This window comes from Rhincodon typus, chromosome 33 (genome assembly GCF_021869965.1).
Source record: "Rhincodon typus isolate 14 chromosome 33, sRhiTyp1.1, whole genome shotgun sequence".
NCBI lineage: Eukaryota > Metazoa > Chordata > Chondrichthyes > Orectolobiformes > Rhincodontidae > Rhincodon > Rhincodon typus.
The window spans coordinates 8,425,479-8,440,275 of record NC_063364.1 but is presented as its reverse complement, the minus strand read 5'-3'; the positions used below and the strand labels follow the sequence as shown (position 1 = coordinate 8,440,275).

The 14,797-nt window shown below is 42.0% G+C and overlaps 1 protein-coding gene across 6 annotated transcripts in view; it reads right to left on the bottom strand.

Annotated features, from left to right (window-relative positions):
• Positions 1–1,377: 1,377 nt before the first annotated feature.
• The window catches only part of sema4ba (sema domain, immunoglobulin domain (Ig), transmembrane domain (TM) and short cytoplasmic domain, (semaphorin) 4Ba), a 480,563-nt gene continuing 467,143 nt past the window's right edge, over positions 1,378–14,797 (bottom strand). For 5 of the 6 annotated variants that reach the window (XM_048615825.1, XM_048615824.1, XM_048615827.1 and 2 more), the window contains 4 exons: positions 12,836–12,951; positions 10,795–10,952; positions 7,347–7,441; positions 1,378–2,506 (listed from right to left, as the gene is read on the bottom strand). In XM_048615825.1, coding sequence (XP_048471782.1) covers positions 1,701–2,506; positions 7,347–7,441; positions 10,795–10,952; positions 12,836–12,951 — 1,175 coding nt within the window. In that variant the 3' untranslated portion in view covers positions 1,378–1,700. The remainder of the gene's footprint in view (positions 2,507–7,346; positions 7,442–10,794; positions 10,953–12,835; positions 12,952–14,797) is intronic. The other variant, XM_048615829.1, reaches the window with a different exon arrangement.

The following is a 14,797-nucleotide window of genomic DNA, read 5'->3' as shown; positions in this document are numbered from 1 at the left end:
ATAAGTTGGAGCCTAAGAACTGCGATAGTAATGGTGCAAGTGTTTACAAATTTTTACGGTGTGGGGCACAGATATATTTAAAGTAATACTAATTTTTAAGAGTGCCATTTAGTTAGCCAAACTAATTTGACTTAAAGTCCACATTTCTAACAAATGACTTATCCAATTACTGGGACTTTTCTTTCAATGAATACTGTTGAGTATATGGGCTTGTCCTTAAAAGGTAACATCAAGAAATTGGGTTTTTATTGAAAGGCAGAGACTTAACCAATGGAAAACTAGGGTCCTGATAAAGTGTGTTAAGATCAGGTCAACACTTGTACTTCACCCAGGGCTTTATATTTAACTGGTGTCACCTAAAATAGATCAGTTCTTCTTAATTAGGCTCTTCCTGTCTTCTGAACATAATTGATCTTTATACTGACTGTTAACAGAAGGGATACAGGACTCACTATACACATCTTCTGATTGCAAACTCAACAGCGACTGTTCATTTGATCAGGTCTTTGACCATTTCTAACTCTTCTCCTACATTGCACCTCAGTGAAATGCTTTGGGACATCTTAGTTTTTAAAAAATACAAACTGGTTAATTGTAATTATGGAACATTCCCAATGAATCCTTCCCTATCTTTGTCAGTGCTTCACCTGTTCAAACAGCTATCTGAACATCACAAACAAACTATGGGCAAATACTCTAAACACTGGAGCTCACCTGTCCAAATATACCTTGACCAAACCAACTGTTGTAATCAACTATGTAAGTAACAACCAACTACACTACAACTAATGTCTATTTTAATTATTTGCTTTATCAATTAAACATTTAAAAAAAGTTATTTGATCAAGAACAATTTGTTAAATTTTCAAGCATTTTCTTTTAAACAACAGGATTGTGTTTGTCACGTTCTCCCCACTTCTGGAAGATTTATTACAACCGTTACATTATTGGAGAAATGTTTTATCTTTCTGTACATTATGTATGTCAACTCTATGGTAGATTTCTGCAGAAAGTCATCAGGTTTGTACTTTTCACATGGAAGGGAAGAGTTTTCAACTGCGTCCTCATAAGGTCACAGCGAGACACACAGTATGAAACAGCCACTATGGATATTTAGTGACTGCTGTAAAATAATAATGCTTTATGCAATGCTTGCTACATATATAGTCAGCCATTGTAAGGCTGCTTAGCCACAACCCCCTACAGTTATATCAGAATATAACCTCCAGTTCACAAACCTTACTGCTTTCTCATCCACCTTCGTCTTGTGATTATCTTTCTCCCCCACCACCATATCGCTCCCCCACCTCCCCTCCAACCCCCCTCCCCCCATTCCCCACCCCCCAACCACAACACCCCACCTCCCCCCCCCAAAAAAAAAACAAGAAATTGAATATCAATGTCACATACCATGAGCCCTAAATTGCAAACGGATTGGGAAAAATTGCCAGTCAATATGTCATGCGCTGTTCCATGCTGCTTGGTGGATGGTCACAGACACACAGGTTTACTATAAGCTCAGTTTCCACACCAATAACCATCCATGCATGTGGTTCACATACAGAATAGAAAGTGTACATGGCACAGAACAACAATTTTAGTCTTGTAAGCTGCCAAGCTATTTTTTCCCAAATTTTGTGTGCCCCGTCCTTTATAGGAAGGCTTTAGTTGGTGCCATAGTTCAAACTCACTCTGCCGTCTCACACTACAGAGTCTTTGATTTCAGAACCAATCCTCACCCTTGGGTGGGGACAATGAGCAGAAATCTCCACGTACAAGTTTTTTTGGTTCATTTGGTTGTTCGGCGACTCGGGGTACCCAGAGTCCTTGTCATTGAGAGCGTTTTCCAGCACAGGGGTACTGCAGATATGGTTATCATTCAGACTCTGGTAGCCTTTGTGATGCTCAGAGGCTACCACTTGCACTGGGTTTCCATTCAAAGGCAAGCTTTCGTGAGGAATCTCAATCTTCCTTTGCTTCTTTTGCTGTATGTTCGAGCACTCACCGTCCTTAATCAGCGATTTCATTTTGTCTCTGTTCCGGTACAAAAGGACAAGGGACAAGACCGCAAGTGTTAACCCAAAGACCACGCTTACTGCTACAAACTCCGTCCAGTAAGTCTTGCCATTGGTGAGCTGAGGGAAGCGGCTCTCACTGCTGAGCGGATTGATAATGATCCCTTTCCCTTGTGATCCAGGTCCATCATTCAATCCCTGGATGGACTTTCTTGATGCATGCAAGGTCGTGGCCTCTGGAGAACCATCCAATCGCATGCAGTAGTTTGCGACCAGGAGCCAAAAGTCCTCTTCTATGGCCCAGCATTCGTAGACCCCCAGAGGTTCCGCTGTAGCAATGATCCCACCATCGGGAAGCACCATGAAACTGTCATCGACTGCTGCCCCATTGTGAGTCCACGTCCTGGTGGCAAAGTTTGACTGCACTTTGCATGTCAGCACCCTGAAACTGTTGGGTCTCACAGTGACCGTCTCACAGGAGGTGGTACCTGCTTATCAGAGACAGAAAAAGTCAATACTGTGTCTTAAAATGCACATTTCAAAGACAAGGACCTACAGAAACAGAACGCAAGTACATCCCACTGCCACAGAGAAAGCTGAGACAGAGGAATTATAAGTAACGTGTCTCTCTTCACACTTCAACTGTGACTATACATCATCTTTAGTTCCTTACCGTAGAACCTACTGATTGGGAAAGGCACTATAGAAATGTAATTCTTCTAAGTAGTTAACATGTGTGAAAGATAATGGATAACAGAGTTAAGCATCTGTTCAAGCAGTGTTTAGTTTACTCTGATTATGGTCGATTTTCTTGATTTTAAATACATTTATTCTATTTACAAATGAATGATTCTCCATTTAACATGATACGACCAGCACATGAATTTATTATTCACTAATGAACAGACAGGTCAACATCCTCAAACCAGATTGATAGATTTGCATGTTCAATCTTATTACATTTCTTGCAGCAAATTCTAACCCATTCATTTCTGTTGACGTAGGCACTTGTGGCATAGTGGTAATGTCCTTACCTTTCAGCAAGGAGGTCTGGGTTCAAGACACACCTGCTTTGGAGGTGTATCATAGCATGGCCAAACAAATTGATTAAAACAACTAGTAGTAAAATAAATGTGTGGAAAGTAAATCTGGCAGAACACATTTGGGGAACTGAGTCACAGGGTTTACAACCTGAGTGCTGAATGCACAGCCATTGGTTAATTAGAAGTAAAGAGTTTTAAGGAAAGACTGAATGGGCTAGGGCTCTTTAGTCAGAAGACTGAAGCATGATTTGTGAGAAGACTATAAAGTTATAAAGGGATTCAATGTGGTAGATATAAGGAAGATGTTTTCATCTGTTGGTTGGTTGGGACTAGACCTTGGGGTCACAAACATAGTATTGTCATAAATATGTCAGACAGGACATTCTTTAAAGAGCATCTTCTTTATCTAGTGCTTAGAATGTGGAACTTGCTACCACATTGGGTTGTTGAGGCAAATAGCGTTGATGCATTTGAGGGGGAAGCCAGACCAATACACGAGGAACACAGGAATTGAAGGTTATGTTGATAGCCTTGGAGGAATTAGTGGAGGAAGTAGTAACGTACAGCATTAAAAACTCCCGGAATCGAACAGCCAGCATTTGGGCTGTTCATTGTAATTCTACGTAACTGTCATTATACCATTGTGGTGGATTTAACACACACAGCATCAGTGTCCACCTCTGAATTAAAAACTGATGGTCTACTTATCCCCCACAGAGAACTGAATTTTAATTTGACAGCACACATATAAAATTCCCAAACTTTAACACCTCCATATATGGGTGTCCCTACAAGTCAGATTGACTGGGGAAAATATCATTGTTCCTTCATTGTTGCTGGGCCAAACTCCTGGAAGTCCCTTCTGAATGACACTGTGGGTGTATTTACACCACACAGACTGCATTGGTTCAAGAAAGCAGCTCACCATCACCACAATTTGTGATGAGCAATAAATGCTGGTCTTATCAGTGACACTTACACCCCAAGAACCAATTTAAAGCAAACTTTCTAGCAGAGGTCTGCTGTCTTTATGAAAATAGAGCTTGCAAGTTTCAATATCTTGTACAGGATATGCATGTATAAGGACACGTAGCTAAAGGTGACACAAAAACAAAGTGTTAGAGAAACTCAGCAGGTCTGGTAAGGACAAATAGAGCAAAAGGTGTAAGTCAAATTTGACTCTTCTCCAGAAATGAGCAGTCGGTCATGCACGGGTCTTAATGACGTTAGGATGTCAATTGCAATTTTAAAATATTCAATGGTCATATTCAATGGTTTAATTGGTCTATGTTTGATGGTGTGAGACTGACGATCTGTCTTCACTGTGCCCAATTTATTAGGCTGGGTATTGACTCAGAGCTTGAATAAACAGAATGACCTCAAAGCTCAGCAGGTACAAGCACTGGTGCCAATACTTTGTGATTGTAGCACTGATTAAAGCACTGTAAATAAACCTGTCACACATTTAGAAACCAGTGCCATCTCTGCATTGCTTGGAGGTAAATCAGAGATATGAAATATTCAATAAGCTGTCAAATATTCAACAGACAGGGCTGGAGGCACAAGGTGTGGATCAGAAAACGTGCAGAATAATTTTAAAGATTATCTTGTGGAATCTGAAGATACTGGATGAGACTTTCTACAAAAATATGGCTTCTCTCGACATTTCCTGCCCTCCCTCCTGTCAGCATTTCTATATGGACCTCTATTAGACAGCGGGCATCCCAAGACCAATGAGCTGGTTGCCCAAAGACATTTCATTGTCCCTACTTCTGTCATCTTCTGCAGTTAACGGTTAAATTGTTTTCTTTAGTCACGCTTTGGTTCGGAGTGTAGTTGGCTGGGCCGGCATTTATTGCCCGTCCCTAATTGCCCCTGAACTGAATGACCTACTGGGCCACTTCAGAGGGCAGTTAAGAGTCAACGACATGTCACGGGTAGACATACCCATGTAACAATGGTACTTTTCCTTCCGTAAAGCACATCATGAACCAGATGGGTTTTTAAAACAATCGACAATGGTTTTTTGATCACCACTGGCTTTTTAATTCCTGACTTTTTAAAAAAAAATTGAATTAATATTACACCATCTGCCTTGGTGGGAGTTCAATCCATGAACCTGGAATATTATCTGGATTTCTGGATTACAATAATTCGCATTACATTATCGTGTCCCTTCTGAATATACAACAGATTCCAGAACAATTCATCTCTATTCTGTGCTAGGCCTTGTAACACCCTCTCACACTGTTTTCTCTTTTTGAGGCTGAAGAGTCCTAGGGCTTTCTAACCTAATGGTTTGATATGAATGTGTGGCTAGTCAGGCCATTTCAGAGGTCAATATTGAATCACCAAATATAGAGTCACATTGAGTCCAGTCCAGTCCAGTCCAGTCAAATGTTCCTAAGGAGCAGGAATTGGCAATTCAGTCCTTCAGGCCTGCTCTATCATTGGTTATAGTTGATCTGATGGTTGCTTCAATTCTATTTACTTGTCTACCCCATGGCCTTTAAACCTGTGGCTGATTACACTTGTGAACAACTGTATTTCATGGGGAAGTACAGTGGTTAGCACTGCTGCCTCACAGCACCAGGGGCCCGTGTTCGATTTCACCCTCAGGTGACTGTCTGTGTGGAGTCTGCATGTTCTCCCCATGCCTGCTTGGGTTTTCTCTGGGTGTTCCTGTTTCCTCCCACAGTCCAAAGATGTGCAGGTTAGGTGGATTGGCCATTGTAAATTGCCTGTAGTGTTCAGGGATGTGCAGGCTAGGTGGGTTAGCCATGGGAAATGCAGGGTTACTGGAACAGGGTGGAGTTGGGTCTGGGTGAGATGCTGTTCAGAGGATCAGTGTAGATTCAATGGGCCAAACAGCCCGTGTCCACACTGTAGGGATTCTATGATTCTTCTATGATTCCATGTGGTGTAGCTTGCTGATGAAAAGCAACAATCACCTGCATGTATAAGGCCACTTTATTGCAATAATATATCCAAGGCCCTTCACAATGTGACATATGAAGAGATAATGGGATGCCCGAACAAAATGCTTCCACAGAATGGTAGGTTACAAGAGATAGTAGGAACTGCCGATGCTGGAGAATCTGAGATAACAAGGTGTAGAGCTGGATGAACACAGCAGGCCAGGCAGCATCAGAGGAGCAGGAAGGCTGACGTTTCGGGTCAAGACCTTTCTTCAGAAATAGGTTACAAGAGGTGTCTTAACGGAGAACAGAGATAGACTGAGAGGTCTAGGGAGGGAATTCCAGAGCTTTGGGAAGTTGAGGCCTGCCAGTCAATGGTAAATTGGGGCTGGATGTTGGAGCCACAAACTGTCGTGTAGAGCCAAAATGAATCTGAAGGGACACTGCTCATGCAGTCGCTAACATTGTCTGTAACATTACGTATTTTCTACACATTTCCTGTTTCATAAGCCCTTGGTCGAGTTTAGGACTTTTGTCGAAGGGGATGTGTGTAGACTGGATAACCTTGTAAGAGTGTTGTTTGAAGATGGGAAGGCCACATCCTCAGCAATATTCCAAAGAGTGCTGCATGGGCTGGATTTTACAGGCCCCACTACTGACCTATTTAATAACCACTTTAGGGCCTCTCTGCTGTTCTACATGGAGCAAGGGAAAGTGAAGGCCAGGTTGGTTACGCTGCTATGTCAGGCAGAGGTGGGGGGCATCTCACTTTGGAATCCGATGTGCCCATCTGAAGTAAGTCACCGCTTCCCCTCAAGATTGTTGCTCCAACTTTAATGCTCACCCAACCCACTCAACCACTGTCCCTTGCTGCGTTCTGCCAAGCAGGCCTGTCTAACTTACCTTTAATTAGGGGCTCCACCTCTCGCTGTTCTTCAGGGATGGGCGATAGCCCCAGCTCAAAGCTGGTGCTGATGGGACGACAGAGCTGCCAGCTAATCAGAATGGCCAGCAGCTCTCTAGGGCAGGGCTCCCTCCCAGAGGTAGTGAATAGTGGGGCTGAGGTTGCACTCCGAAAAAGTTCGGGCAGCCCCTGAGTAAAATTGTTGCTGGGCAGTCAAGTTTGAGATATTCAGGCTGATGACCATTTGTTAGCCGTGGGAAAGAGAGATTGTTGGGGTACACAGCAGCCTGTAAATTCCAGTCCTCGGCTATTCAGAATGGTTTCTCTTCAACTTGCTAACCCAACCATCTCCCAGAACGAGTGCAAACTAAACAGCTGTAATCCAAACATTCGGAAAAAGAGCATAATTCAAACAATAACTTATTTTCCAGGGCACATTTCTCCTGGAAGTGTAGGAATTACTTACGAGATGGCCGTAATGCCCTGGGACCTAATGAGGAGCTGTCATGTTGCTGACACTGTTGCTCTGGTCGGCCTCTCTCAACGTCCTGCTTCCAATGGCTGTAAATTAAATATCTGATATGAGCAGTCGGTATAAGGCCCGTGTGCTGACGGTTCAATATCTCAGTCACTCTGGGATTGCTGCTTCAAATTTTGAATGGCACTACTTTCCCAATTCTACTTAGGGCCAGTTTTAACCATTGTAGAGGTTAATGTACAAGTCTACTTCCGAAGCCTTGGAAAATCTTTCCAAACCTTGGGGTTGACTTAGGTATTGAGGCTAAAAATGAAACATTTTGAAATATCACCTGCAATTGGCAGAACGAGTTGATGTAACTTAAGGTCCCACATCAACTTCACAATGCAGCCCAGCTCTAACTCCCACTCGATCACTTGTATCCCTTTATTTGGTCATGGTCAGTATCATGCGTTTGTGGGAGGAAAAATTGAGACTAACTAGTAATGCAAATTGTGGGTGAAAAAGGGAGTTGACTTTACATCATTAGGTGTAATGGTGTTTTCTTTTATTTGTTTGTGTGATGTGGGCATCATTGGCCAAGCCAGAGGGCAGTTAAGAGTCAGCTACATTGCTGTCTGTCTTGGGTCACATTTAGGCCAAAGAAGGTAATGACAGCTGATTTCCTACCCTGAACAGCAACTGTGAACCAGATGGGTTTTTAATAACTACTGACAGTATTTACATGTTCACTATCAGGCTGGCCTTTTAATTTCAGATTTTAACTGAATACATATTACACCGTGTACCATGGTGAGATTGGAACCCATCTCCCAGACCATTAACATTAGGTTTAGGGTTGCTAGGCCAGTGAGATTACCCCCTTCCTCTCATGTGTGATTGTTGGGTCTGAGATGATGGGGTTGTTCTATATGCTGGGTCAACTTAGACACTGCGATTTAGGGTAATGACAGGCTGAATATGGCCAGTTGACATAGAGGTTGTGATACTGCAAGCAATACGGATCAGCCCGGCTAACCCAATAAAGAGGATTGACAGCTCATCAGGCAGGCAGCATAATGGCCCTCTGCAATATTTCAACATTGCGCCTCCATTGTACTGCTTTGCATTAGGAGCTTACCAGGAAAAAAACGATGCCTCATTTCCTTCCCTCACACAAAAACAAACAAACGTAGGTGGATTGCGTATTAGTATTTCACCCGTTACAAATATTGACACCTGACAAATGGCCTCAAGTTGTGTTCATTGGGTCATGTTGGCTATGAATCTGAAGATACAGGTTCAAGTCTCACTCCAGAGACTGGAGAACTAAAACCTAGGCTGATGTCCCAGTGTATCAATGAGGGAGTGCTGCACTGTTTGAAATGCAGTCTTCTAGATGTAATGCTTAATTGGGGTGACAGTCACTCTCCATTGGTTATACACAAAAGATCCCTTAGAATTACTTTGACAAAATGAGGGGATGGTGGTGTGTGCGAGGTGAAGGATTTATCCCTAGTCAGTATCTATCCTTGATCAATATCAGTAAAAAAAAAACCATAAGCAGTGTTTATTATGTCACTTTTGCCAGAGTTTGCCTTGTGCAAATTAGCTACTGTGCACGTAACTATAATTCATAAGCATTTCTCTGGCTATAACTTATGTTAGATTGTCTTGAGGACAGGGAAGATGTTACAAAAATGCAAGACTTTTCATTAAATTCACTGACATGCTGCTTTATCTATAAGAAAAACAGCAGTTCTTGTACAATAAACTATTGTCCTCCTGCTGAAGTACAGCTTTGTCCGTTAAAGGCTACAAAACCTAATTGCTGTTTAATTGAACGAAGACGGAGGTCAATTAGAGATTAATTGCTGTATGGTGCTGAATGTTGACAGATGGGAAGGTTATTGCACATGTGACGTTGTGGGTCAGAAGGTGTAATTGCTTTACATAAGAACTAGGAGCAGGAGTAGGCTGTCCGGCCCTTCGAGCCTGCTCCGTCATTCAATAAGATCATGGCTGACCTTTTCGTGGACTCAGATCCACTTACCCGCGTTCTCACCGTATCCCTTAATTCCTTTATTGTTCAAAAAACTATCTACCTTATCTTTAAGGTAGCGTCAACTACTTCACTGGGCAAGGAATTCCACAGATTAACAACCCTCTGGGTGAAGAAGTTCCTTCTCAATTCAGTCCTAAATCTGCTCCCTCTAATCTTGAGGCTATGCCCTCTTGTCCTAGCTTCACCTGCCAGTGGAAACATCCTCTCTACTTCTATCTTATCTATTCCCTTCATAATTTTATATGTTTCTATAAGATCCCCCCCTCAATCTTTGGGCAACAAGTGGTTACTCACCCCAACTTCTAAATCCACGGAATATTTTCCATTGTTGTGCAAATTTATTTGCATATTGCAAATAATTATAGGATCATAGAATTCTTTCAGCATGGAAGCAGGCCATTTGGCCCATCGAGTTCACACTGACCCTTCGAAAAGCATCCAATCCAGACCCAACCCATCCTTGTAACCCTGCATTTCCCCTGGCTAATCCACCTAGCCTGCACATCTCTGGATGTTATGGGATGTTATGTTACGTATATACATAGAAATCATGAAAAATTGCTCAGAAGTATATTCACAAAGACATAGACAAGGGAATCAGCAACTTTTCCACTGAACTGTAAATATCAAAATACATCCTTAAGAGAAGCAAATCACCAAGGATATTGGAAATCTGTAATGAAAATAAGAAATGATGGCAACACTTTGTAAGTCTAGCAGCAATTGAGGCAAAAGAAACAGAGTTAACTGCTGGAATGAGGTGCCCCCAACCTCATGGCTATTGGATTGGTTCAGGTGGGAGATGAAGGTGTTAAAAGAAAAAGTCAAATATCAATCCTGCCTGAGCCCCACTCACTCCCAGTTCTGAGGTGGCAAAGTAGGTGGGTTTACCACTGAAATCTTTTGGGCCTCTCATGTCAGCCAGAAGGCCCGGGCCTCAGGACATCCGGCAGGTTAAAACTGATAAAGGCTGGATCCATACAGTGAGTGCCGTTACGGCACTGTTTGTGGGCCAAGAGTTACAGCTGCATTTCCTCTCATCCCTACAACCAAACATGTAAACCCCTCAAGCCTCGACAATATCTCCTCGACTGACAACTCCAGTGTCAACATCAGGGACACGCACTCTCTATCTACACCTCCCACCGTGATCACTGACACTAAAACAATCAGCCATTCACTGGCCCCAAATGTAATCATCAAACTGTATATTTCCAATCCTCTCCTCTGATCTCTTCCTGGCTCCCCAGTGCTTGTTGGATGCTTTCCAGAACATCCCTGCTCTGTTCTGAAACATGGCCTCAGTAAATAATGAGGTTTTTAGCTTGATCAATCCTCACTAGAGATTTCTGTTTAATAAGTAAGCAGCACTTCCATTTGAAAACTACTTACAGTCCTGTTTGCAACCCTCGCATATCTCTGCATACATTCCCATCCCAGGCACAGTAAGGGTCTCTGGCCAGGACACACTCTCCGCAGCTCGGATAAATGTTGCAATTTGAGACGGGTAGCTGAACCACTCCAGAGAATGACGATGCGTACAACATGCCCTGCGAGCAGGAGATAAAATGGTTTGCTTCAATCCAACACAGACTGATTAGCATGCTCATGAATGTAAGGTTATTAATATTGCAGAATAACTAACAAATCGTACAGTCATAGCACAGAAACAGACTCTTCGGTCCACTCAGTCCATTGCCAACCATGTTCCCAAACTAAACTAGTTCCACCTGCCTGTGCTTGGCCCATTTCCTCCAAACCTTTTCTATTCTTGAGTTAATCCAAATGTAACTGTACGCACATCCACCACTTCATCTGGCAGTTCATTCTACACACAAACCACTCTCTGTGTAATGAAATTGCTCTCACGTCCTTTTAAAATCTTTCTTCTCTCACCTTGAAAATATGCCCCCTAGTTTTGAACTTCCCCACCCTAGGGAAAAGACCCTCATCATTCACCTTATCTATGCCCCTCATGATTTTATAAACCCCAATAAGATCACCCCTCAACCTCCCATGCTACAGTGAAAAAAGTCTCAGTCTTTCCAATCTATTTTTGAACTTAAACCCTCTATTCCCTGCAATATCCTGATAGATCTTTTCTGAACCCTCTCCAGTTTAATAATAACTTTCCTATAACAGAGCAACAATACTAAAATGTTGTTTCTGCACAGGTTATAAAAAGATTTTCCCATTTGTACTTCTAAATGTGTTAGATAGTGGCCAACATATCATCCCTGATGGTGCGGTAACTCAGCAGATCACCCACCAATCAGCTTATTCAGAGCTGACAGGTCAGCAAGAGGGAGGATCCTGCCCTATCACAGACCTTGACACTGGTGACCTGACTTAGAAACTGCTGACCAATCAGGGTCTAGCAGCTTTTAGGCCCTAAAGTTTGCTAATTGAGACCTAGTCCTTATGGGGTCCAGCATTTTCTTTTCTTTTTTTCCTTTTGGAAGGAGAGAGGGGGTCGGGGCAGAAGTGTTCAGATGAAAGGGAAAGAAGGTGGACTTCAGCCAAACACATTAGGCTGGTTGCCATGGTTACTCTGTCAGGGAGGCGACGAGTTGAGGCCTTTAAATGGCCATTAACTGAGCACTGAAAGGCATTACTTGATGGTTACTTATTGAATTTCTCACCACACACTTAATTGCTTGTGATGGGGGTAGGGAGAGATATGGAAGAGGGATAACATGCCCAATTATTTCCTTCTTGCCATCTCCAGGGACCAGAAAAGACTGGCCTTAGATTCAAGATTACAACCTTGGTCTTGGTACAATTTAAAATCAACTGTCTTCCCTAGAAAATCTTTCCATCAGTATTAATAATATAACCTCTACCCCACTCTATTGAGCCAAGGGGTGTTGAGTTCAAACCCCAATTCCAAGAAGTCTCTGCTCTCAGTTCCAGGACGTCTCACAGAACTTCATCGTGTAGATAATGGGAGTCCATAAAACCATTCTGCATATAGGAGTAACCTATGTAAAATCCATAGGGTCCTTTATTGATGTTGTAGTTAAACTGATGGAAGGATGTTCATGTTTCCAACTGTTAATCAGTCTGCACATCTTTGCACTCTTCAACACCATTTTCAAAACGAAGAGTGGGAATGAAAAAGAACAACAGCCTTCAAAAACACTCTGTTTCCACCTTATTTTAATTTACCATTTCTTTCCTCATCAGTCTCTAGTGAGCATCCTCTCATGTTACAAAACCCAAATTTAACACAAAAAATTGACGCGAGTTAGATACAAATTCTGGAAGGAAGATGACCCTATTAATCTCTGCGTGATTGACTGCTGGCAAAAAATTGAAAGTAAATAGCTTTTCAGTAAATGAGCCGTGGCCCAGCATTCATTACTGCTAAGATGGGAACTGTTTGTTTTGCCTTCTACAGGAAAATAAGAGTGAATCGCAAAGAAATTTGTACCTGTTTCGAATCCAATATCAGATTCTGCACGGGTTGTGGTTCAGCGAAGAGAGTAATTTCCTCAATAATATGAACCTTATGATTCACCTTTATAGCTTTGTGCAATATTCCATTTTCTGACAAAAAACAGTGAACAATTTTTTTAAAGTGCCATGTAATAAAATCCAACAGCAATATTACCATTTCATGTAAATATATTTCATCTCCTGTGCATGTAAGAAACATTCAGATTACGATATCTTATTCCTTTATGAATCTGACTGTATCTAAGGACTTGACAGTCCCTCAGGATATTAGGAATCTAACTTCAAACACTGATTTTTCTTTCCACTGCTGAATGTTTCTAAATCACGTGGTAAGTTGTCGAATTACCAGCCTTAAAAGAGAGCTTTTTATGAAAAATTGGTACAGACGATGATCTCACTGAGACAGCCACAGTTACATAAGCCGTGTGAACCAGTCTCTCTTTCCTCATTTACTAGCATTTTAGATATTTCTATTCAATGTGCACAGGGATGATATTACGCATTTGTGGCCTGAACCCCAGAGGCAGGGGCACTACCACTGCACCACAAGGGCCCCTTTTACTGGCAGTTCACTGTTTATTAGCTAAAGGGTTAATCCATTTGTGTTCAATTGCCTAAGCATTTAGCAGAGCTGAAAATCTTAAAAACAGGAGCACAATCAACAATAAGTAAAACACAAGGAGAATGGGGATCTTAAGGAGTTTTATCTAGGATATCTTGGGTGTTAAAACGGTAGAACTGATCTCCCTGTCCTTTGTTCCTCGTTACAGAACCCATGGGAGTGACTCTGGATACTCCAAACCTGGAGGCTTGAATGTATGAAAAACATCTACTGACTGAATACCAACCCATTGAGTGAGAATCCTTCAGTGACCCTTCCTCCTTTTCACTATATCTTGCTACATGTGATAATAATAAATCAAATCAAATCACATCAAATCAAATCAAATCAAATTAAATCAAATCAGTATCACTGGCGGCACCGCATTCAGGTTCAGTCTCCCCATACCTTGCCTCTAGCTCTCAAGACACAGAGACCCCACTTGCCCCAACGCTGACCCTGAGATGGACGGTAAACCTCAGACATTTAAGACCCAGGTAAGCTTAGTGTCTGTGAACACTGAAATGGGTCTTACTCACAGATGAACTTGTGCAACTTTAGCTGAGGGATTAGGCAAGATTCAGGGTGTGTTCATAAGTGAACAGATTTGCCAAAACTTCCTGAGAATCCCTTTCCCTTTGAGCATTTTACCTTTGTTTTACTTAATGTTGGTTTTGCTCCTGGGCAAGGTCTCTTACTTTGAATGCTGTGTTTGCACAAAGTAAGGTTCTGGTTTTGTCTCATTATGAAACAGGTAGATCACTGCATCAAACATAAATATATACAATGAGGGGAAACAAAACTCCAGCCTGTAGCAATGCAGAATGCTTTTTTGATTATTTTGTGCTAAATGTCAACATCAGAGATCAAGCTTTGAGGGAAAAATGTAAGAAATTCATTCTCCTTGCTTAGTTTGAGATCTGTGAAACACTCTTCAGTTTCTAGAATTATGTAGCTATTGTCCAACTCCATGAGCAAACAGCACGGTGTAACGTTAAGGGCAAATGAAATCTGGCTCCTTGTTATATCAATCAATTATCAATTTTACACAATTATATTCACACAGCACAGAAACAGGCCATTCTGCCTAACTGGTCCATGCTGGTGTTTATCCTCCATATCATTCACTTCATACTCTGCTTTACCTTACCCTGTAAACATATTCTTCCATTGAAAGAAAAACATATTATCTCACTGGTGAGAAAATGCAGAGCTTTGAGGTGCAGAGAGATCTGGGTGTTTTCATTCATTTCATGGGATATGGGTGTCACTAGGTGGGCCAGCATTGATTGCCCATCCCTAGTTCCACTTGAGACACTAGGATGTCCTCGTGCA